Source organism: Sturnus vulgaris, chromosome 11 (assembly GCF_052056855.1).
Source record: "Sturnus vulgaris isolate bStuVul1 chromosome 11, bStuVul1.hap1, whole genome shotgun sequence".
Classification (NCBI taxonomy): domain Eukaryota; kingdom Metazoa; phylum Chordata; class Aves; order Passeriformes; family Sturnidae; genus Sturnus; species Sturnus vulgaris.
The window spans coordinates 16885671-16907502 of NC_142253.1; the positions used below are offsets into that span (position 1 = coordinate 16885671).

At 63.8% G+C, this 21832-nt stretch overlaps 4 protein-coding genes across 7 annotated transcripts in view; 3 read left to right on the forward strand and 1 right to left on the reverse strand.

Annotated features, from left to right (window-relative positions):
* The window catches only part of BSN (bassoon presynaptic cytomatrix protein), a 65585-nt gene extending 60383 nt beyond the window's left edge, over positions 1-5202 (forward strand). Inside the window, exons 5-11 of one of the 2 annotated variants that reach the window (XM_088171633.1) lie at positions 185-2291; positions 2580-3316; positions 3669-3762; positions 3891-4034; positions 4218-4272; positions 4359-4456; positions 4966-5202. In XM_088171633.1, coding sequence (XP_088027759.1) covers positions 185-2291; positions 2580-3316; positions 3669-3762; positions 3891-4034; positions 4218-4258 — 3123 coding nt within the window. In that variant the 3' untranslated portion in view covers positions 4259-4272; positions 4359-4456; positions 4966-5202. The remainder of the gene's footprint in view (positions 1-184; positions 2292-2579; positions 3317-3668; positions 3763-3890; positions 4035-4217; positions 4273-4358; positions 4457-4965) is intronic. The other variant, XM_014869571.2, reaches the window with a different exon arrangement.
* A 2482-nt stretch (positions 5203-7684) lies between these two features.
* Positions 7685-12303, forward strand: LOC106849242 (acylamino-acid-releasing enzyme-like). 2 transcript variants are annotated; one of them, XM_014869715.2, is made up of 22 exons: positions 7685-7745; positions 8322-8451; positions 8550-8676; positions 8761-8854; positions 8949-9024; positions 9099-9262; positions 9335-9472; positions 9560-9651; positions 9765-9805; positions 9883-10004; positions 10146-10206; positions 10278-10375; positions 10452-10503; positions 10587-10675; positions 10784-10922; positions 10999-11082; positions 11164-11244; positions 11345-11433; positions 11536-11726; positions 11805-11907; positions 11975-12081; positions 12150-12303. In XM_014869715.2, exons 1-22 carry the CDS (start codon positions 7734-7736, stop codon positions 12253-12255), a joined length of 2196 nt encoding a protein of 731 aa, XP_014725201.2. In that variant the 5' UTR covers positions 7685-7733; the 3' UTR covers positions 12256-12303. The 2 variants fall into 2 exon arrangements, with proteins under 2 accessions (XP_014725201.2, XP_088027760.1); XM_088171634.1 differs by having other exon boundaries at positions 9335-9651.
* A 264-nt stretch (positions 12304-12567) lies between these two features.
* On the forward strand, positions 12568-17075 carry LOC106849244 (acylamino-acid-releasing enzyme-like). The gene is made up of 21 exons (XM_088171770.1): positions 12568-12817; positions 12897-13026; positions 13145-13223; positions 13327-13402; positions 13533-13672; positions 13875-14012; positions 14087-14178; positions 14270-14310; positions 14377-14498; positions 14668-14728; positions 14839-14933; positions 15017-15068; positions 15139-15227; positions 15398-15539; positions 15669-15746; positions 15819-15899; positions 15977-16065; positions 16156-16346; positions 16421-16523; positions 16597-16703; positions 16784-17075. The coding sequence occupies exons 1-21, from the start codon at positions 12568-12570 to the stop codon at positions 16920-16922; spliced, it is 2295 nt and encodes a 764-aa protein (XP_088027896.1). The 3' UTR covers positions 16923-17075.
* Positions 17067-21676, reverse strand: MST1 (macrophage stimulating 1). Of its 2 annotated transcripts, none has more exons than XM_014869717.2 (18): positions 21571-21676; positions 21032-21173; positions 20765-20877; positions 20520-20634; positions 20174-20310; positions 19982-20102; positions 19771-19889; positions 19517-19679; positions 19292-19422; positions 19107-19209; positions 18869-19005; positions 18712-18747; positions 18518-18629; positions 18370-18447; positions 18158-18304; positions 17952-18058; positions 17384-17523; positions 17067-17303 (listed from the first exon to the last, which is right to left on the reverse strand). In XM_014869717.2, the coding sequence occupies exons 1-18, from the start codon at positions 21620-21622 to the stop codon at positions 17142-17144; spliced, it is 2115 nt and encodes a 704-aa protein (XP_014725203.1). In that variant the 5' UTR covers positions 21623-21676; the 3' UTR covers positions 17067-17141. The 2 variants fall into 2 exon arrangements, with proteins under 2 accessions (XP_014725203.1, XP_014725202.1); XM_014869716.2 differs by having other exon boundaries at positions 19517-19682.
* Positions 21677-21832: the final 156 nt, after the last annotated feature.

The window sequence follows — 21832 nt, forward strand, 5'->3', positions numbered from 1 at the left end:
ACTTCCATCCTATTTATTGCGGTTTTACATAAACGCTGCTTTCTCAGTGCATGGGGGAACACGTGCACAGCGGGATGCCTCACCCCAGCGCCTAGGGCACGGGAGGACCACTGCAATGCTGGGAGTGGGACGTGGGGGGGACACCCACCTGCCCCCCCTGACCAGATGTCCCTTGGCTTTGCAGGTGGGGGGGCTGCAGTCAAGCTCGCTGGCACGCAAGGTGAAGCGGACACTGCCCAGCCCACCACCTGAGGAGCCCCATGTCCCCCTGGCGAGCCCAGCTGCCTCCCAGCTCTACCTGAGCAGCCTGGCTCCCAAGGCCACCGCGCCTGTCACCAAGGCCAGCCTGCTGAAGGAGCTAGACCGTGACCTGAGGCTGGTGGAACACGAGGCCACCAAGCTGAGGAAGAAGCAGGCGGAGTTGGACGAGGAGGAGAAGGAGATCGATGCAAAGCTGAAGTACCTGGAGCTCGGCATCACCCAGCGCAAGGAGTCGCTGCTGAAGGATCGGGTTGGTGGGCGGGACCACCCCTACCTGCGCTACCCCGGGGATCGCCGTGACTACCTGTCCGACAGCGAGCTGCACAGCCTGCGCCTTGCCGCCTACGACAGCGCCGGCCTGCGCCCTGCCGGGCAGTACCCCGACTACACCGCCGCCTCCTATGGCGCCTACCCGTACCCTGCCCCGCAGGGCCCCGCTGCCTTCCCGCCACCACGCCTGCAGCACCCCCAGTATCCCACAGCCAGCACCTCCCAGGATGGCTTGCCGGCAGCTCCACTACCCACCTTCACCTCGCCCGGTGGCTTCTCGGCCCCCGGCACCGCATACCCAGAACTGGGCACCCCAGCCCAGCCAGGCTTCCAGCCCCAACACCCCTACCAAGCCCCGAGCGCCTTTGCTGGGGCAGCCACCGTGCCGGCAGCACAGCCCACCCTCTACCAGAGCCCGGCAGACATGGCTGGCGGGCACCAGAAACCACGGCAGACCTCTCTGGCTGACCTAGAACAGAAGATCCCCACTAACTACGAGGTCATCGGTGCGGCCACCAGCTCCTCTGCCGTGCCTGACGTCACCTTCAGCACTGCACCGGCGAGCGGTGGCTACGAGCAGTACAAGGCACCTGAGACCCGGCCAGCTGAGAGAACCAGCACGACACCAGGCCCCTCAGCTAGCTACTCTTCCGAGTCCCTCTACACCAGTCTGGAGCAGAACATCCCCCGTAACTATGTGATGATCGAGGACATCAGCGAGCTCACCAAGGAGAGTCCAGCAGTGGACGGGCAGAAAGCAGAGCCGGTGGGCACAAGCACTGATAGCCGCCACAGCAGAGAGAAGAGTGATCTAGGGGACACTGAAGGCTCCAGCCGTCCCTGTTGCTACACCAAAGCCGAGGAGGAGTCTGAGGAGGACATCTATGATCACCATGGCCCTGACCATCGTGGAAAGAACAGCTACTACCGAGGCACAGAAAGCAATGGCAGGGTGTCCGGGAGCTCCTCCAGCTCGAGCTACTACTATGGGGACAGTGAGTACCGGCACTCCTCACGGATGGACAAGCACAGCTCTGGCACACCACTAACGAAGCATTCATCCAAGAACCTGGCACCTGCCGTCATCTCCTCCAAGCGCAGCAAGCACAGGAAACAGGGCATGGAGCAGAAGATCTCCAAGTTCTCCCCCATTGAAGAAGCCAAAGATGTGGAGTCAGACCTGGCCTCCTACTCAACAACCACCTCGATTGGCAGCAGCAATGTGGCCTCCAGGGCCAAAAAGCTGCAGGATGAGATCACCTATGGCCTGAAGAAGAACGTCTATGAGCAGCAGAAGTACTATGGTGTCTCCAGCCGGGATCTGGTGGATGAGGAGGAGCGAGTCTACTCTTCCAGCAGCAGAACCCGCTCCTCCGGCTATGGAGTGGAAAAGTCCTCCAGCCGGGAGATGGGCAGCCGGAGCAAGTCCTATGAGCGGGAGAGCATGGAGCGCTCCCAGAAAGTCAGCTCCAAGCCCTCATCCCTCAGCATGAGCCAGAGCCGTGGGCGGGCGCCCATGCGCTCGCAGCCCTCGGAGGAGGAAAGCCCCGTCAGCCCCATGGGGAAGTCAATGGGGGGGTCACGCACTGCGGGAGGGCCGGGCCCCCAGTCAGTGGGGGACCCCTGCTCCCAGTTCTGCTCCAGCCACTCGTTGCCTGATGTGCAAAAGCACATCAAAGATGTGCCAAGGAGTCACTCGTACAAGCACGAGGAGGGCTACGGCATGGATGATGCCCATTGCGTTGTCTCGGACAGCGAAGGTAACAGCTCCCCGTGGTGACCACCCCAGAGCATGGCACTTCCCCGGAGCATGCCCGTCTGCTCGTACGCAGAGACACTCTCACCGCCTCAGTTTGCTTGACACGTGCCTTCCTCCCCCTGCCCTGGGCGTTCGGTGTTAGCCGGTCCTGCACGGTGTCCCGTCCCCACCGGCACGTGCTGTCCCCTGCGCGCGTGCCCGCTGCTTGCCCCTCCCACTTCATTGCATGGCTTCCGCCCGCGCAGCCTCGAGCGAGAGATTGACTGTGGTTTGTTTTTGGTTTCCGAAGCCTATCATTTGGGTCAGGAGGAGACAGACTGGTTTGATAAGCCCAGGGAGGCGCGGGCAGAGAGGGTCAGGCACTACAGTGGCCACTCTTCCTCGCAGAAGAGACCCCCAGTTAAGCACACCTACCACGATTATGACGAGCCCCCCGATGAAGACCCATGGCAGCACGACGACTACCCCCAGCACCGCGAGCACCGGCACCACAGGGAGTACGATCGCCATGCTGGCTCCTCCCGGCACACCAGCGACGAGCCCCCACGCCGCTCATCAAAGCAGCACCCGCGAGAATCTGGCCGCCATGAGCCCCGTGGTCACGGGCCTTCAGCCGGCCCCAAGAAGGCGCAGCAGCCTGAATCCCGCGCGCCTTACGGCCCCAGCTCCGCTGATTACGCCCCGTCATCCCGCCCCGCTGCTCACCACCATGGCGCTGAGACCCCCAAGGCACAGAAACCTTCTCAGCCGCATGGATCAGCCACGCCAGCGCCGAAGCCGGAGCCCCTCACGCACCCACAGCAGCCGGCAGCCAGGCAGCAGCAGGCAGGGCAGCCGGCAGCGCGGCAGCAGCCAGCAGCACGCCAGGCTGCCCAGCCAGCAAGCTCGGCACAGCCTGAGACCAGGGGCAGGACGCCAGGACCTGCCTCATCCCGGCCACCGCAGCAGCAGCCAGGGCCGGCCCAGGCAGCAGGGAAGGCACCAACCACACTCCATGCACAGCCGGGTGGACACCCAGCACCGGCAGTAAGTACAGGCTTAGCTGGCTAGCCTGCATCCTGATCCCACAACTCTGCCTGGAATCGGCACAGCTGACTGTGGCTGGGGGCTGGCAGGGGAAGGGTTTGGAATGGGAGCCATGGAGTAAAGTGTATCCCACTCGCACACCTACTACAGACACCCCTGGGTGCTATGGAAGCTGCCATCCCCCTCTGAGGGGGCCCAGGAGGGGACATCACTATGTCCTGGATCCCTTGCTGCCTCTTTTGGGGTTGCAGAGCAGTGTTTGGGGGTTTCAGTGTCACCTCCTGGCCTGGGCCACCCCTGGCAGGTGCTCTACTGGGAGGGTGAGCCTTGAGAGATGTTTTCCCCTTTCCAGACAAAAGCGGAGCCAACAGACACGTCCAAACCTGCAGCAAAAGTGCCACAACAGCCAGGGAGAGCGCCATCAGCACAGCCCCTGGGAGCAGCAGGTCAGTGAGCCCCAGTGGCACTGTGCCATCTGTCCCCCCTTGTGCCAGCTGCCTGGCACCCCAAAGCTCAGCTGAGCTCCCCCAGCCAGGCCTGACCCCTGCTAACAGTGGCTTTGTTTGTCCCCCAGCAGACAGCAAGGCCGGTCCAAGGGCAGCTGGGCCACGTGGTCCCGCGGGCATGGCCACGGGGCAGCCTGGCGGGGAAGGAGAGAGCGTCTTCTCCAAAATCCTGCCAGGGGGGGCAGCGGAACAAGCAGGCAAACTGACTGAAGGTGAGGGCTGCTCCCGCGTTGGGGACAGGGTGGTGATGCTCTTCTGCACCGAGACAGTGTCAGGCACCTTGGGGATGACTGGGTGCAGCCAGTGAGATGCAGTGCTCCCACAGTTTGGGGCCCAGGGAAATGGGGGACCAGGGTCATTATGCCATACTGACACCTGTCCTGGCTTCCCCACAGCGGTGTCAGCTTTCGGCAAGAAGTTCACTTCGTTCTGGTGAGAGAACGGCACAAGGTGAGTGCATCCAGCACCGGGCACTGTGCTTTGGGCTCTCCCTGCCCTGGCCGTGCCTGATACCCTCCTCCTCCCTTCCACTGCAGGAGTTTGGGAAGTGAGTAGAGATTTGAGTCGTTGCAGTGGAAAAACCTATGAAGAAGCCAATGAATTCAGCACGCGGCGCCAGACTCTGAGTATAACGGTGAGTGTTCAGGGCACACCTGCACACAAGTCACTTCCACCGTGCCATCTCTGAGGTTCTAGCAGCACCAGTGTCCCCCGAGCACCTGCTGAGCCCTGACTTGCCACGCTCCCAGCCCTCATGCTGGGAAAGACGTAGCATGGACCCATCCCCTTCGTGCTGGGCCACTCATCCCCATCTTCATCCCTAGGTGCTGGCCCCAAGCCGAGGCGTGGAGACTTGGACTTGTTCCGCAGTCTCAGCAGCGCTGGTGCAGACCCTGGCTTTCCAGGGAAGGCTTGGGCGATCCAGGCTCTGCTCCGGGAGCCCATCCAGCGCGGGGGCGGGCGGAGGCGGCGGCAGCTGCTCCGCCGGCAATGCCTCTTGGCTCTCTGGGGCTCTTTCGCTCGGGACAGCGCTGCCGCTCGGCGGGGTCCCTTCCGCGCGGCGGGGCTCTCGGACTAACGCCTCCCTCACTCTATCTCTCTCTCTCTCTCTCTCTCTCTCTCTTTCTCTCTTTCTCTCTCAAGCTTTTGAAAGCAGGGCGATCCCTGGATGCTGGACCAAACGGCGGCCGAGCAGGGGCCCGGCGGACGCCCCGGGGCGGGTGCCCCCCACGCCTGGCGAGCAGCTCTCGCGCGGCACACGGCGAGCCCCGGCAGCTGCTTCGAGGGGATGGGCCTGGTCCGGACCGCTGGGTCAGGCCCTGTAGTTGGGCTGCGGCCCTTTCTCAAGATTATACGCAGAGTTGCTCCCTCTGAACCCCAGCTCTGGCCTCTTCATAGGTTTTTCCTCCCCCGCGAGCCGAGGGCTGGGCGCCGTGGGCGCCGCTCCTCCTTCCCGACCCCACCTGCCCCGCCGGGGCCATCCCCGCGCCCCCTGCACTGCGGCCGCTCCCGGCCCTGCCGGGGAGCCCCGGAGCGCGTCAGCTAGGACCTAACACTGTTTTACTACCGAAATACGAGGCCATAGGACTCTGACAGGCGGCGCGGCCGGCTGGGCGCGTGTCCCAAAGCCATTGGAAGCATTGAAAGGGCCGCGCTCGCCCTCGCCACGCAGCCAGCGCGCCTGCCGCCGGGCACCCCTTTTCTTTCAAGAACAGCCTTAATCATCCCACTTTGATTTCTGTGTATACCTCATCCGCACCCGGGGGTGGGGGGGGGGGGCACGGGGCGTCGTCAGGGGGGGTCCTTTTTTTCTCGGTTTCTTTGAGTTCATTTTCTTTTGGTTTCGGGGTTTTGTTTTTCTAAAGTTTATATCAAATCCTCTTCCCTCTTTGCTTTGTGCGATGAGTTAGCACACGGGCTGTCGTCTGTAGAAGCAATAGAGTGCAGGAGGCTACAAAAGAGCACAAATCCCGTGGAACAAGATCAGGAGAGCTTTGCCTCCGGCAGTATCCTTCCTTTTACTGTGCAATCCAAGTCCTTCTCAAGCCATTTTGCGGGGACGGCCGGCGCAGCGGCCGGCGGCCAAAGCCCACTCGCCCTGCCAGGAGGGGATTCCCAGGGGGGGAGGCAGCCCGAGGAGGGGGTTCGCCCGCGCCCCGCCGCCTCCCCACGCTGGCAGCGCCCCGCCGACACCCCCGTGGCGGGGGCAGCCGCCCGCTCACCCGCCTGATGTTCTATGCAACGAAATAACACGACTCCAGAACAAGACCTGTGAATAGCTAATCAGTTCAATGTCGCGCCTAAGGGTTCCATCGCAAAGCGTGCCGCCGAGCGACCCGAGAACTATTCTGTACCGACCACCCGTGCGTATGAATTCGTGGCATGTTCGACCCACGGAGGGCCACTTTGCCAAAGGGCAGCCCTAGCGCCCGTGACCGTCTGTCCCGTCGTAGAGCATGGCTTGCTACTTCTCTGCACGGTTCCACCCGCCTTTCAGTGCTTGCTGTTCTTTGCCTGGACTTTTCTTTTTTTCTTCTCCATCAGTCCATCGCTGTACTGAAAGCTCTTAGCAGATTTATGCACTTGTGATCGAGGACCCGGCTGCCTCGGGAAGCCCACGCTTTGTGGCAGATCCCTCGCCGGGAGCTCTGCCGGTGCCCAAGGCTGGGGGCAGGCCGGCGGCTGTGGGACGGGGATCCCGGGGGCAGCCCCACGGAGGAGAGCCCCGGCCCGGCACACAGCCACCGCCTCTCCCCGCCGATGACAAGTGCAGAGCCTGAGGGTGCCTCCCGCGGGCTGCCGGCCCCGCCACTCCTCGCGCTGTAAATACTTGTACAGTGTTTAAATCGCACGCGGGACCGAGACCCCCGCCGGGGCCAATCTCGCCGCCCCAGCACATCCGCCACCTTGCCTTCGTGCCTGCCAGGACCGGGGGCGCGCAGCCCCCCCCGCCGGGCCGGGCCCCCAGCCAGAGTTGTGGCAATCTGCTGGACAGGGCGGGGGAACGGGGGGTGCAAAGACCGAGGGCCGAGCGCGGCTGGGCGCCGTTTCCAGCGGTAAGTGCGATGCCGGGTGCGCTCCCTCTGAACATTGTGACGGTGTGCGTGTCTGCTGTGCTCTGTGCCACCCGTAGTGACCCCGTACCGTGCCGTACCGTGCCGTACCGTGCCGTACCACCCCCGCCGCTGTGTCGTGACTCCCTCCCAGAAGCTGCCCCCTCACCAGGTGTTTCTGTGGGAACAGAATAAAAAGGACTTGACACAAACCACGGACTGGCCCCGATTCTTGCCTGCGTGCAGTGTGGGGGTTCGGGACCCCTGTCATGGTGGGGGCGGCTGGAATGGGTCTAGTTGTCACCAAGCACTGTTTAGCTCTGCCACTCACGCCTGAGCTGCTGGGATAGGGGGTGCCTGTGGGCTGGGTCCAGTGGGCTCCCAAGGGCCCAATCCCCGTTGGGGGGGGCTGCTGCGGGCACCAGTGACTCAATCCCACCCTCCTGACCAGGCTGCTCAGTCCCATGGGCCCTTAGTGGCCCAATCCCCCCCGGCCGGGCTGCTGGGCTGGGGATGCCTGTGCCCCTCAAGGGCTCGATCCCCCCGATCCTGCGCATGGAGCCCCTGTTCTGCAGCCATCCCGGGGCGATGTAGAGTCTGTAATGCCGCGGTCTGCCCCTCGGCTGCGGCCTCAGAGGGGCCTCGCGGACCATCCGGTGTCTGGGGACTTGAAGCCGGGACACGTCGGGGACGCGGGGGACCCCGGCGCCCGTGGCTGCAACGCCGCCCGCACCCACTGGGGGGCGCCTCAAAGCGGGAGGTGGTCCGAGCGCCGCAGCCAATGGGAGATGCCGCAGGCCGGCGGCCCCGCCCCATCCCGGAAGTGCCTGATCTGGCCCCGCCCCCCGCCGCGAGGACATGGAGCTGACGGTGAGGGGCTGAGGGGGGAGTGACGTCACAGCTCCGGGACCCCCCCTCCCCGCCCTCGGTCCCGCTGCCCTCTCCCTGTCCCTCCCTGTCCCTCCCTCGGGAGTCCCGTCCCGCACTGCCCCCCCGACCTCGCTGCTCCGCTGACTTTCCGGGTCGTACCACCCCGGGAACTGCCCCGGTACCTTTCTCATCCCCCCATAGACCCCAATTGCTGCATGGCCATCATAGGCGCCCCTTGAACCCCAGGACCTGAACCCAGTATCCTGGTACCCACTGGTACCCCAGCAACTGTCACAGTACCCTCCTCCTCTCGGCTATGTACTCCAGTATCTGCTCTCCGGTGCCCTACTGGTCCCTGGCACCCCAGTAGTGTCCCGCACTAACCCCTCTAGCCTCCTACCCCCATGTACCCCACCTCTTCACCCACAAGTGCTGCCCCCAGTACCCCCCAAAATCCCTCCCGGCTATACTGGTGCCCCAGTAAGTAACCCTGTGGCCCATCACTCTCCGGTCCATGCTTCCCACCCCTCGCCCCACACGTCCCCACCCCTCCAGCCACCCCGGCGTGTCCCGCAGGTACAGCCACGTGCGGAGGAGCTGTCGGAGCTGTACCGAGAGCTGAGCCAGCACCCGGGGCTCAGCTCCGCCTGCCTCGGCCCCGACCTCACCACCCAGTACGGGGGCAAGTACTGCAGCCTCTACACCGGTATGGGGATGGGGAGGACTGGGGGTGGGCAGGAGGGGCCAGGGATACCGGCCTGCCTGGTGGGGATGCAGCTGGTGTCCTCACCCTGCTCCCCTCAGAGTGGTCACAGCGGGACCTGGCAAGGGCTGAGAACATCAAGTTCTGCCGTCAGTACCTCATTTTCCACGATGGAGCTTCCATTGTCTACTCGGGACCCGCTGGCACCTGCTCTGAGATCAAGGACGAGTAAGTCCCATCCCGCTCCCCACATGGGATCCCTCAGGGTAGCAATAAGTGAGGAGTGATGGCCACTCACCTACTTACCCACAGGCTGCTGAGCCGTGAGTCCCCCAGTGGGACACTGAAGGCTGTCCTGCGCAAGGTCCCTGGCAAGGAGAAAGAGAAGGACAAGCAGTTCCTGGAGGTGAGGAGGGGTCTAGGGGAGAAGGGATATTCACTGGTGCTCAGGACTGGAACCATGCTGTGTCTTGGACCTGCCCTGGCATCTCTGCCCCCAGGTCTGGGATCAGAACCGGAAGGTGAAGAGCATCGACCTGACAGCACTGGATAAGCATGGCAGCGTCTATGATGATGGTGAGGGACTGGGGGACACCAGGGAATGTGGGGTTCCTGGGAACAGAGTAGCCATTGCTGACCTGCCCCTGCAGACCAGTTTGGGTGCCTTGCCTGGTCTCACTCAGAGACCCACCTGCTCTATGTGGCGGAGAAGAAGCGTCCCAAGGCTGAGTCCTTCTTCCAGTGCAAAGCCCCCGAGCAGGGCACCTCTGAAGAGGACACGGGGCACCCCAAGAAGGAGGATGCACCCATCAAGGTGGAGTGTCCCCACCCTGGGTTAGCTAGGGGCTGGCTGTGTGGCTGTGGAGCTGACCAGCCTGTGCCACAGGGCGAGCAGTTCGTGTACCATGAGGACTGGGGGGAGACGCTGAGCACCCGCAGCGTGCCCGTCCTCTGCGTCCTGGACATCGAGGGCAACAGCATCTCGGTGCTGGAAGGCATCCCAGAGCACCTCTCTCCCGGCCAGGTCAGGATGAGGAGCTGTAGAGAACCGAGAAGGGTGGTTTCAGGAGCCAGCAGTATTTTGAGCTGGTTATCTCCCCTCTCCCCACAGGCTTTCTGGTCTCCTGAGGACACGGGCGTGGTGTTCGTGGGCTGGTGGCACGAGCCCTTCCGCCTGGGGCTGCGGCACTGCACGAACCGCCGGTGAGTCTCTGCAGGGCACCCACAGCTCAATCCTGCTGGTAGAGCTGTCCCCCTACAGAGCATCCCACAGCCTGGCCCCCTCACCCCGCTGTGACACCCCTCTGTGCTGACAGGTCAGCGCTCTTCTACGTGGACCTGACGGGCGGGAGATGCGGTAAGCAGTGCACGCCCTGATCCTGCCAGTGCTCTGGCTCCCCTGCAGCCCCTCACCATCCCCTCGTGCCCATGCAGAGCCGCTCTCTGAGGACACCAGGGCCGTGTGGTCACCACGACTCAGCCCCGATGGCTGCCGCATTGTCTACCTGGAGAACAATGTCCTGGGCCCCCACCAGCAGTGCAGCCGCCTCCGCATGGTAAGCAGCACCGGGGGGACACTGGGGTGCCCATGCTAGGGTGGGGCTGGCAGGAGGGCCGTGGTGTCCCCTGCTTGGGCTGCAGTGGGGGTAGGCAGGCTGAGACCCTGTTAAACTTGCCCTACGCCATGTCTCCTGCAGTACGACTGGTACACCAAACAAACCACCACGGTGCTGGAGGCTGTGCCACGGCAAGCCTGGGGTGAGTACAGCTCTGGGAATGTTGCGGGGGAGGACTCAGGGGGATGCTGAGTGCCATCACTCTCATCACAGGTGCCTTCCCGGGAATCTACTGTGGTGCACTGCCAGGGATGTGCTGGGCAGCTGACAGTCGCAGGATCCTGCTGGACACAGCCCAACGCAGCCAGCAGGTGAGGGAGTGGTGGGGGACACAGGAGAGTCCTGGCTGGGTCAGGGCTCCACTGGACTCTGCCCTTATGTCCCTAGGATGTGTTCGTGGTGGACACAGCAACAGGCACCACAACTTCGCTGACAGCTGGTGAGTGACAAGCCAATGGGGCCATGCTGGTGCCAGTGGTGGGGAGAGGGTCATACCTGCAGGTCTGACCCCCTCCTCCCCAGATTCCCCCCAGGGAAGCTGGTCTGTCCTCACCATCGACCGAGACCTCTTGGTGGCCAGGTTTTCCACCCCTAGCTGCCCCCCCATATTGGTAAAGTCATATTCCCAGTGCCCACAAGCCCCTTGGCACAGGCACTGACCCCTCCCCCCAATGCCCACCAGCCCCTTGGCATGGGCACTGACCCCTCTCCCTGCACAGAAAGTGGCAGTCCTGCCCGCCGCCGGCTGTGAGGCACAGACACAGTGGATCTGCCTGCAGGATGCACCCCCCGTGCCTGGCATCAGCTGGGGCATCCGCACCCTGCAGCCCCCACCAGAGCAGGAGCATCCCCAGTACGGTGAGTGCCCAAGGTGGGGTCAGGCTGTGCTCCACCATCCTCACTGCTCCCTGACACCTCCTCCCTGCCTCCACAGGGGGCCTGGACTTTGATGCCATCCTGATGCGCCCAAGTGAGGGTCCCACTGCCCAGAAGCCCCCCTTGGTCGTGATGCCCCATGGTAAGAGCTTGTCCCCACCCAACTGTACCCTAGCCAGGCAGCATCACTGCATCACTCCCCCTTTGCTTTTGCCATTTGCAGGGGGTCCTCACACTGTTTTCACGGCTGGGTGGATGCTGTACCCAGCGGCACTGTGCCGTGTGGGCTTTGCCGTGCTGCTGGGTGAGTGACACCAGGGCGCTGGGTGACACAGCACCCATGGAGGGGCCCACGGGTGTGGGGGCACAAAAGAGGAAAGGCTCTGACACTGCTCCCCACACAGTGAATTACCGTGGCTCACTGGGCTTTGGCCAGGACAGCGTGGCCTCCCTGCCAGGCAACGTGGGCACACAGGACGTACGTGATGTGCAGGTATGGCCTGGCACATGGTCCTGGGGCACCCTGTGCTCCTGCGGATGCCCTGAGTAGGGAAGGTGGGGCTGCCTGTTCAGTGGGTGTTCCCCGTGATGACAGCTCTGCGTAGAGCGGGTGCTGCAGGAGGAGACATTAGATGCCAGCCGGGTGGCACTGGTTGGTGGCTCGCATGGGGGCTTCCTGGCATGCCACCTCATCGGGCAGTTCCCTGACACCTACCACGCCTGCGTGGTCCGCAACCCCGTTGTGAACATCGCCTCCATGGTGACCACCACCGACATCCCAGACTGGTGAGTACTGCTACCCCCAGCTTCCCAGGCTCCTTGCCATCCCAGTCACACACGTGCCCCCAACTCTCTTGCCTGCAGGTGCCTGACAGAGACGGGGCTGCCGTACAAACCTGATGCCCTGCCAGACCCAGCCCAGTTGACAGAGATGCTGCACAAGTCACCCATACGCTATGTCGACCGGGTATGTCACTGTCCCCATCCCTGTCCCCAGCAGCAATGCCAGTGCTGACACTGTGCTGCTCCTGCAGGTCCGTGCACCCGTACTGCTGATGCTGGGGGAGGACGACCGGCGTGTGCCCCCCAAGCAGGGTCTGGAGTATTACCGTGCTCTGAAAGCCCGGGGGGTGCTCACACGGTGAGTGGGCTGCTGAGGGCTTGAGCTGTGGGGTGCAGACACAGCACTAATCCCTATTTCCCCTCCAGGCTGCTCTGGTACCCAGGGAACAACCACGCGCTGGCTGGCGTCGAAGCTGAAGCTGATGGCTTCATGAACATGGCGCTGTGGCTGCTCAAGCACCTGCAGTGCTAAGGATGCTGACCCCTGCTGCTGACCCCCAATAAACGATGTAGTTCAGCACCCCAGTGTCTCTAGTGGTAGTGCTGGTACCGGTGTCATCTCCACTCCCCATGGCCAGGAGCTGGTGGCCACTGGACCTTTCACCTGCCCGGATGTGTGGCTGTGCAGCCAGGGTGTGCTGGGCCATGGGCAGGGTGACCCCTGCCTGGCCATGCAGGGCAGCAGTAGCCGGGGCGCTGCCGCCGGGCCGCTCCCGCCTGCTTTGGCAGGCGTCCCACTGCGGGCGGCAGGCGCCGGCAGCCCAGCCCCGCAGAGAACAGCCCCATGGCCACAGGGACTGAGGAGAGTGCAGAGGTGGGCAAGGGGCTCGGAGGAACTGTGTGGGTGGCACAGCCCTGTATCGGGCCGTGGGCAGGGGCAGGGGATGAGTTTACTCCCGTCCAGCATGCCCCTTCCCCCATCCAGGCGGCCCGCGGCCCCGCTGCCTGCTACCGGGAGCTGAGCCGGTTCCCTGCCATCACGCGTGCCGCCCTCAGGGCCGTGGCTGGGGGCCAGACCTTCCAGCTCTACACCGGTGAGTGGCGGGCTCGGCACCCCCGCGCCTTGGGCCCGCGGGATCCGAGTGAGCGGGTACTGACGGCCCCGTCCCTCAGAGTGCAGCCGCCCCGACCTGGCCCGCCGGCGGCTCCTGCGCTTCGGCCGCCACTACAGCTTGCGGCGCACAGCCGGCCGCCAGGGCCTCGCCGTCAGCCGGACCGCGCTCAGCGCCGAGATCCACGACCAGTACGGCACGGGCGGGCTGCGGAACGGGGCGCTGTGCCTGTGGCACGGCCGGTGCCCGTGGCGCTCCCGGTGCCCACAGAGCATGGCCCGCCGCAGCCTCCGTCCCTGCCGCCCTCAGGCTCCTCAGCCAGGACTCGCCCACGGGGCAGCGCCGCGCCGCGATCAAACGCGCTCTGCAGGGCCACGAGCTGCTGGAGGTAACGCGGCTGTCCCGGTCCCTCACGGGCGTGGCTGCAGTGCCAGTTCAGGGTGCTGGGCACCGAGTACACGGTGTGCCGGTGCTGACGGCCGGCCCCACAGGTGTGGGACAGCGGGGGATGCAGCCACAGCGTGGATCTCACGGCGCTGGGGAAGCATGGGGACGTCTACACGCAGGGTAGGAACCCTTCCCCATGGTCCCCGCCCACAGCAGGGGTGAGGTTGGCATGGCTAGCAGCCCTGGTGGCTACCTGGTGCCCAGCTGTGCCTGTGCCAGGCTGGGCTTTGGTACCTTCCTGCCATGCCAGGGCCCTTTGCCTGCCTGGCCTGGTCACACTCGGAGACACGGCTCCTCTATGTGGCTGAGAAGAGCCGGCACAACCGACAGTCCCTGTGCCCTTGGGACGTGCCAGGCGCAGCCTGGCCGGCAGCAGAGGATGATGAGGAGGTAGGTGCCTCATGAGTGTGTTCAGTGTACCCCCAAGCATGCCACACACACTGTGAACGTGGCACATGCCCTATGGGCACACCATGCACCCCCTGAACATACTGTGCACCCCATGAGTGTACCATACATCCCATGAGTATGTCATGGACAGAGCTCCATCCCTGGGGCCACCAGCCATGGGCCTGATGGGTCTGTGCCACAGGGCAAGCAGTTTGTGTACCATGAGGACTGGGGGGAGGCCCTGAGCACACGCAGCGTGCCAGTCCTCTGTGTCCTGGATCTGGAGAGCCTCAGCTTGTCAGTGCTGGAGGGAGTCCCAGAGCACCTCTCCCCTGGCCAGGTCAGGATGGGGTGCAGGGAGCGCCCCAGGGGACCCAGCCTGTTGCCATGGGATGAGCCCTGACTGTCACACAGGCCCTGTGGTCCCCAGATGACCGTGGTGTGGTGTTCGTGGGCTGGTGGCACGAGCCCTTCCGCCTGGGGCTGAGTGCCTGCTCCAACAGGAGGTGGGTCCTAGCCAGTAACCAGCAACATGCCAGGATGCCCATTCAGTATCAGCACAGTGGGGATCCAACCTGACCCATTCTTTCCTCCCAGGTCAGGGATTTTCCACTTGGACCTGGCCAGCGGGTGCTGCGGTGAGCACTGGGGCCCTGGGGAGTGCCCTGGGGATCTCTAGGATGCTGACCCCTTGCTACCTCCAGAGTTGCTGTCAGCAGAGAATGTTTCTGTCTGCTCCCCTCGGCTGAGCCCTGATGGCCAGCGCCTGCTGTACCTGGAGGGTGTTGTGGGGGGACCCCACCGGCAGTGTCTGCGCCTGTGCATGGTGAGTTGGTCTCATGGGCACAGGCACGGCTGTGCCACCTTGTGCTGCCAGCACAGTGCCCAGCCCAGGTGTCACAGCCTCTCGCAGTGCTTGCCTGGGAGGGGGGTGTCCCCAAGCTTCCTCAGTTTCCCCTGGCATGGGTCCGTCCCTGAGCACTGGCTCTCCCCAGCTCACCTGGCAGACAAGGCAGACAGTGACGGTGCTCGACGTGGTGCAAGAGCCCACAGAGGGTGAGCAAGGCATGGTGGACAGAGCTGGGTTCTGATGGGGGGCTGGTACCACCCCCTGCCAGTTGCCCATGATCCCTGCTCACTAGCCTAGTGCTCTGCCCCACTTGCAGCGTTTGCTGGGCTCTACGCAGAGGTGCTGCCACCGCAGTGCTGGGCAGCTGACAGCCGGCGAGCCGTGCTGGGCACCCCTCAGCGGAGCCGCACGGTGAGTCCTGGGGATAGCAGGACCAGGGACATGACCCACACACCCCATATTGGCACCACTGCCTGTGCTCTGTGCCCTCACAGGACCTGCTCCTCGTGGATGTGGAGGCATCCACCATCACCAACCTGACAGCAGGTAAATGGCACCAGCCACCCATGGTACTCTAGTGAGCAGCTATGATCACTGACATGTGTTCTGTCCCCAGGGTCACCTGAAGGGTGCTGGGAGCTGCTCACTCTCCAGTGGGACCTGCTGGTGGCCACCTGCTCAGCCCCCCACCACCCCCCCAGTCTGGTGAGCAGTGCCCTGGCACCATGTGGCACAGTGGGATATGGCACAGCAATGTGCAGCCAGGCACAGCACAATGTGGCACACATGCCATGGTATGGTGTGGCACAGCCAGATCCAATATAACACAGCCTTGGCATGGCACAGCCTCAGTGTCATCCATTGCCTGTGCCCAGGTGGTGGCCGTGCTGCCGCCAGCAGGCCAGGAGTTGCCCCTTGGCTGGGTGCTAGTGGAGGATACCCCAACAGTGCCTGGTGTCACCTGGAAGACTCTGACGGTCCAGCCACCCTGCAGTGGGCAGGGCCCCGCTGTACAGGGTGAGCCCCTGAGGGCCCCTGCTGCACCTCAGTGCTGCCTGGGTGCCAGGGACCCTTGGGAGTGGGGGGTGGGCAGGATACTGGGTTCCAGGGTGGTGGCTGCTGAGTGGGACCCCTTCCCTGGCACAGACACCCAGGCTTTTGAGGCCCTGCTGCTGAGCCCCTCAGATGGCACATCACTGCACCCCCTTGTTGTGTGCCCCCATGGTGAGTGAGGGGACAGTGGGGATGCCCTGGCAGTGCTGGTGGCAGTGCTGGTGATGCCCATGCCCGCCTCAGGTGGTCCCCATGCTGTCTTCGATGCCCGCTGGCGTCCGAGCATGGCTGCGCTGTGCCAGCTGGGCTTCGCCGTGCTCCTAGGTGAGTGCTGGGGAGCTCGGGGACATGTGGCCCTGTGTGTCAGTGGAGACATGGTACTCACGGCCCTGTCTCCTCAGTGAACTACCGTGGCTCCCTGGGCTTCGGCCAGGCCAGCATTAGCTCCCTGCTTTCCTGTATGGGTGAGCAGGATGTGGCAGACACCCAGGTGAGGGGTGCTGGGCTGAGGGTGCTGGGGGGATGCTGCTGGGAGGATATTGATGTTTGGGTGCCAATGGTGGGTGGCCCATGGGTGCAGCTGGCAGTGGAGCAGGCTCTGCAAAGAGAGCCCCTGGACCCACAACGCCTGGCCCTGCTGGCTGGCTCTCACGGAGCCTTCATCGCCCTCCACCTCCTCACGCGTGAGCCCAAGCGTTACCAAGCCTGTGCCCTGCGCAGTCCCGTCTCCAACCTTCTCACACAGCTGGGCACCTCTGACATCCCTGACTGGTGAGTGCCACCCCCCATCCTGTGCCGTGCCACACCATGTTCCTGTGACACCTACCAGTGTCTCTGTGCCACAGGCGCTACATCTCCCTGGGGCTGCCCTACTCCTTTGAGCGGGTGCCACGTGCTGAGGAGGTGGCCACAATGCTATTGCGCTCGCCCATCGCCCAAGCATCCCAGGTAAGGCAGGGTCAGGATGGGTGTGGGGTGCCAGGTGTGGGGTGTCAGACACCCACTGAGGGCAGTGCTGCAGGTGCAGACACCAGTGTTGCTGTGCGTGGGTGCCCGGGACCGGCGCGTCAGCCCCATGCAGGCACTGGAGCTGTACCGGGTGCTGCGGGCCAGGGGTGTGCCAGCACGGTGAGTGGGGTGCAGGTGGGAGCAGGGAGGGAGCTCTGAGGTGCTGGATGAGCATCTTCCCATCCTGTCCCTCCCCACAGGCTGCTGTGGTACCCAGAGGGTGGCCACGCACTGGCTGGTGTGGAGACAGAGGCTGATGTCTTCAAGAACTGTGCCCACTGGCTCCTCCATCACCTGGGGCAGCCCAGGCGGGATGGGACAGGCCAGCACAGCCCCTAATGCCCACAGTGGTCCTGGGCTATGCCAGCCCCAGGGTGACTTCTGGCCCTGGGGACCACACCAGAACCAGAGGCAGATGGAGTGAGTGTAGCCCGGGGCAGGGATGTGGATTGGGATTTCGTGTTAAATAAATGTGAGACCCTGTGCAGTGCAGACCCCTGTGGCCAAAGTTGTGCCTTTATTGTGCAGTGGCAGCTGTGCCAGGCTGAGAATGCCAGCTCAACCCATCTTCATCACCTTGTAGATCCAGTCAACATAGAGGGAAACACGGATGAAGAGGGCAGGCTGGTCAGTGCGGGCACAGACACGGGAGGGGATGATCACCCCCTCCAGCACCCAGCAATCAGCAGTGAGGCAAGCCAGTGGTCCACCATAATCGCCCTGTGGCATGAAGAGAGCGGTGTCACCCTGGTGGCAGCACTTGCCGCCTCCCTGGGGTGGGTGTCCCCAGCGCAGCTCACCTCGCAGGCACCCACGCCGGCACGCAGTGGGGCAGTGCACAGTTCGCTCTCCTTGAGGCGCCCACGCAGCGCCTTTTTGCACTCACTGTGGGCCAGCACTGGCAGATGTGCCACGTTCAGCACGCTGCCATCAGCCGTGCCTGTGGACAGAGAGCACGGGTCAGCAGGCATGGGATGCAGCACTGGGCATGCAGGGATACAAGGGAATGGCATGGGCAGGGGATGCTGTGGGCAGGGAATGGCAGGGACAGGAGGATGTCATGGCAGTAGGATGTCATTGCAGGGAGATGTCGTGGAAGAGGGATGCCTTGCACAGGATGATACCAGGAGCAAGGGATGCTGTAGGCAGGGGGATGGAATGGGCAGAAAAACACCATGGAAGGGAGATGCTGTGAGCAGGACTATGCCAGAGACCTGGGGGTTGCTGCAGGCAGCAGATACTTCAAGCAAGGGATGCTGTGGGCAGGGAGATGCCATGGACATGGGGATGCTGTGGGCAGAGGGGATGGAATGGCATTGGCTGTATTGAATAGGGAATCCCCCAGCAGGGGCTGCCTGTGGCAGGTACCTCTGGTTTCCCCCCAGCCGGCGATCTCACAGACAGTACCCTCAGGCACAACGTAGCGCTCAGGGGGCAGGCAGATCAGGGCCACACGCTTGGTCAGAGCAGCTGGCCTGTGGCAAGAGGGGCAGTGGGATATGGTGCCAGCCTGGCCAGCAGTGGAGCATGGCAGAGGCCATCATACAGTCACCCCAAGACACATGGTCACTCACCTTGCCAGCTTCAGCATCACCAGCTGGGACTCAGAGGGGCCACAGACGATCCGGACGATGGGGATGGTCTGTTGGTCAGGGTCCCCAGGGCCAGGGTCCTTGAAGAGCGTCCCCAGCTGCACCTCATAGCCCGTCAGGTCAGCATCACTGTGGAACAGGGACATGAGGGCACAGGGGGGTCCCACCACCCCACACCCCAGCCTCAACCTTACCAGGAGGAGAAGCACTGGCGTGTGCTGATCACCCACTGCTCCTTCACCAGGGATCCCCCACAGAAGTGCACACCAGCCCTGTGGGGACAGGAGGTGAGCTCTGGGGGGACACTGAATACATGGCAGTGCATGTGGGACACCCACTCACCGGTTGCGGATGCTCACAGTCCAGGGTGAGTTGCCAGGCTGGCCACCAACGATGCGCCCCTTCTGCTGCAACCTCTCGTCCCGCTGGCCACACTGCTCAAATGTCACCGTGTCTATGGGCAGGGTGAGCATCAGTTGGGGCTGTACCACCCACCCCACCCCAGGGTGCCCACCCCAGGACCCACAAGTCCCCACCTGCATTCTCCATGATGGAGGGCACTGTGCTGCCAGCTGCAGAGAGAAAACAGAGTGTGGCACTGGCACAGGATCCAGCCACCCTGAGGGGACCAAAACGACCTTGTTTGTGGTCAGGGTTCCCTCTAGCTCTGCAGGGATGTGGGTAGGGGCTCACAACAGGGCTTGATGGCACAATAGTCAAAGGGGGTACGGGGGTCCATGGTGTAGCACCAGGGGCCATGGCTGTCGTTATCAGGGTTGCGGCAGTAGTTCTCCTCCAGGTGTGCCTCAGGGTGGGTAGCAGGTGAGATCCTGCCAGGAAGCAGTCACCATCACTATCCCCATCCTCATCTCCATCCCCACCACAACCCCATCCCCATCCCTGTACCCACCACCCCGTCTCACACACTCACTGGGGCACGTGGGGTGTCTGGGCAGCCCAGGGCTGGCAGGTGATTCCTTTGCGTGTCTTGCTGACATGGCCGTGGTAGTGCTTGCCGTGGCCGTGGTAGCACTCTGGGGACAGGCAGGGAGGACTGGCACCACTCACAGGGGCACCGGGGTGGGCACCCAGGGACAGGTGCCTGGGGTGGCTCACCTTCGGCATCCTGCTCATCAGGGCAGCGGCGGATATGGAAGCAGAAGGCGATGCGGATAGTGGGGCGGGAAGTGAAGCACCATGGTGCCTCTGATCCATCAGGGTTGCGGCAGTAGTTCTCCTGCAGGTCCCTGGAGGAGGGGCCGCGTGGTTGTCCCCCCTCAATCCCACACTCATGGGTGCTGCCCACCACCATCCTCCTGGGGTGTACAGCCATCCCCTTACTTGCATGGGTACTTCTCAGGCACGAAGTGGTGCTTATGGGGCATCTGGGAGTCCCAGCGCTGGCAGGGGATCCCTGACACTGTAACATTCACACGGCCACGGTAGCCTTCACCCTTGCCCCTGAAGCAGCCGCTGGTGACGTTGATAGGCCGTGGCCGTTTTTCTGCTTGTGTGGCCAGAGAGAAGAGCAGAGTAGCAGGGTCAGGGGTGGCACCCAGGACCCCTAGCTGTGCACGATGCTGGTGGGGACTTACTGCAGACGCGGATGCGGCAGTATTCGCGCTCCCGCGCGGGGTCAGTGGTGTAGCACCAGGGCCGCTCGGAGCTGTCAGGGTTGCGGCAGTAGTTGTCATCTAGCCCCTTGTCAGGGTACCTGGGCCAGAGACAGGGAGCAGCAGTTGAGGCGGCACTATCACCCCAGCACCTGGCACTCAACCAGGGCACTGCACTGCTGGGGGCTAGTACTTGTTGGGGTGGTAGGGGTGCTTGTGTGGGTGCTGCAGGTCCCAGCGCTGGCACTCCGTCCCTGACTCGGTGTGGTCCATGGTCCCACGGTAGTCCTCCCCATTGCAGGTCATGCAGACAGCTGCCAACAACTGCATGGCTCAGTGAGGGGGAAACATATAGCACAGGGTGACCCTGGGATGTGGCACTCACCATCCTCACACTTCTTTATGCCGCAGCTCTGGTGCCGGACTTTGGGATCAACGGTGTAACACCATGGGCCCCGCTTGTCCCGGTCAGGGTTTCGGCAGTAATTCTCCTCCAGTCCATTGCGGGGGGATGGCAGAAACCTGCTGGCAGCAGAGTGGGTAGGAGAGCTGCCAGGAATCTTTTGCCCTGTAGTGGGCATAGGCAGGATGATGCGCTACCCCTGTCAGTGCCATTGCCCCCAAGCTGTCCCCATTGCTCCTGTGCTATCCCACACTGCTCCCACCCCATTCCCCATTGCCCCGTGCTGCCCAGGGTAGGTGCCACAGAACAGCCAGGGACACGGGGGCACCTGTGGTCATGTGGTGTCGTGGCTTGCCAATGCTGGCAGCGCAGCCCCTTCTCCGTCGTGGCCCGTGTGCCGCGGTAGCTGGAGCCATCACCCATGATGCAGTCCCGCAGGTAGTCTGAGCAGAGCCAGGTACATCTTCAGAGCCCCAGGGCCAGGTCAGGGCACATGGGCAATGAGGAGTCCTGTGCCAGGTGGCCTGTGCCCAGTCTGCGGGGTCCTCATACCCACCCGCGGCACCAGCTCACCTTTCTTCTGGTACAGATCATAGCGGATATTTTTCTGCAGCTGGATGCGGGGTGAGTGCTGGGTCCAGGGCAGCAGCTGGCACAACTGGCTCTGCTGGTCATAGTGGAAAGCCCTGGGAGGCACAGTGGGAGTCTGGCACAGCACTGTGGGAGGCCAGGGCGTGCGGGACCTGGGTCACACACGTGAGCACCCAGTATCCAAGTGTAGAGTGACCCAGTGTCCCCTGCCCTCCCACCTGCCCCGCGGTGGCACTGTGTCCTGCTCACCGGCAAGCCATGCTGGTGGCACAGCGCTGGCCACACTGCTCCACAGTGCCCTGCTCCGGCAGCGGTGGCGGTGGGTCCATGGACACTGCCAGCAGCTCGGTGGCTCGCAGGCGCTGGAAGTCATTGAGGGGTGAGCGGTGGCCTGGGGAGTGTGGCAGGAGCTCAGTGTGCCCATGGAGGCACAGCATGAGCAACTGGGGCCCTGTAGAGTGTCAGATCCCTGCCCCATGGAGCAGGATACCCCTGTCCCACAGACCATGGGATTCGTGTCCCACGGAGGAGGGGAACTCTGTCCTATGGAGCATGGGTTGCATATAACATGGAGCAGGAGATCCCTGTCCTATGTCCTGATCCATGTGCCGTGGAGCAGAAGGGTCCCCGCCCTACATCACCCGCTGCAGTTCCCTGCTTCCGGCTGCCCCCCTCCGCCGTGGGACAGGGCATGGCCTGCAGGCTCCCGGCCCGGCCGCTGGCCCTGCTTTGGGCCCCGCACTGCCTCGCACCCTCCAGCCCCACGGAGACCCAGCCTGGGGCCCTACCTGAGCCCAGAGCCGCGGCCAGGGCGAGCAGGACCCCTAGCACGGGCTGCATGGCGGCGGCCCCGTGTCCCCGGGCCGCTGGAGCTCCGGGACGGCCCCGAGCAAATATTTGCGGTCGGGCTCGGGGCCAGGCGGGGCCGGGGTCACCCCGCGGCGGGCACGCGTGGGACGGGGCGGGGCCAGGGGCGGGGGCGTGGCATAGGCGGCGGGGTCTGATGGGGCGGGGCGGGGCCAGGTGGGCCCGGGGTCACCCCGGGGCGGG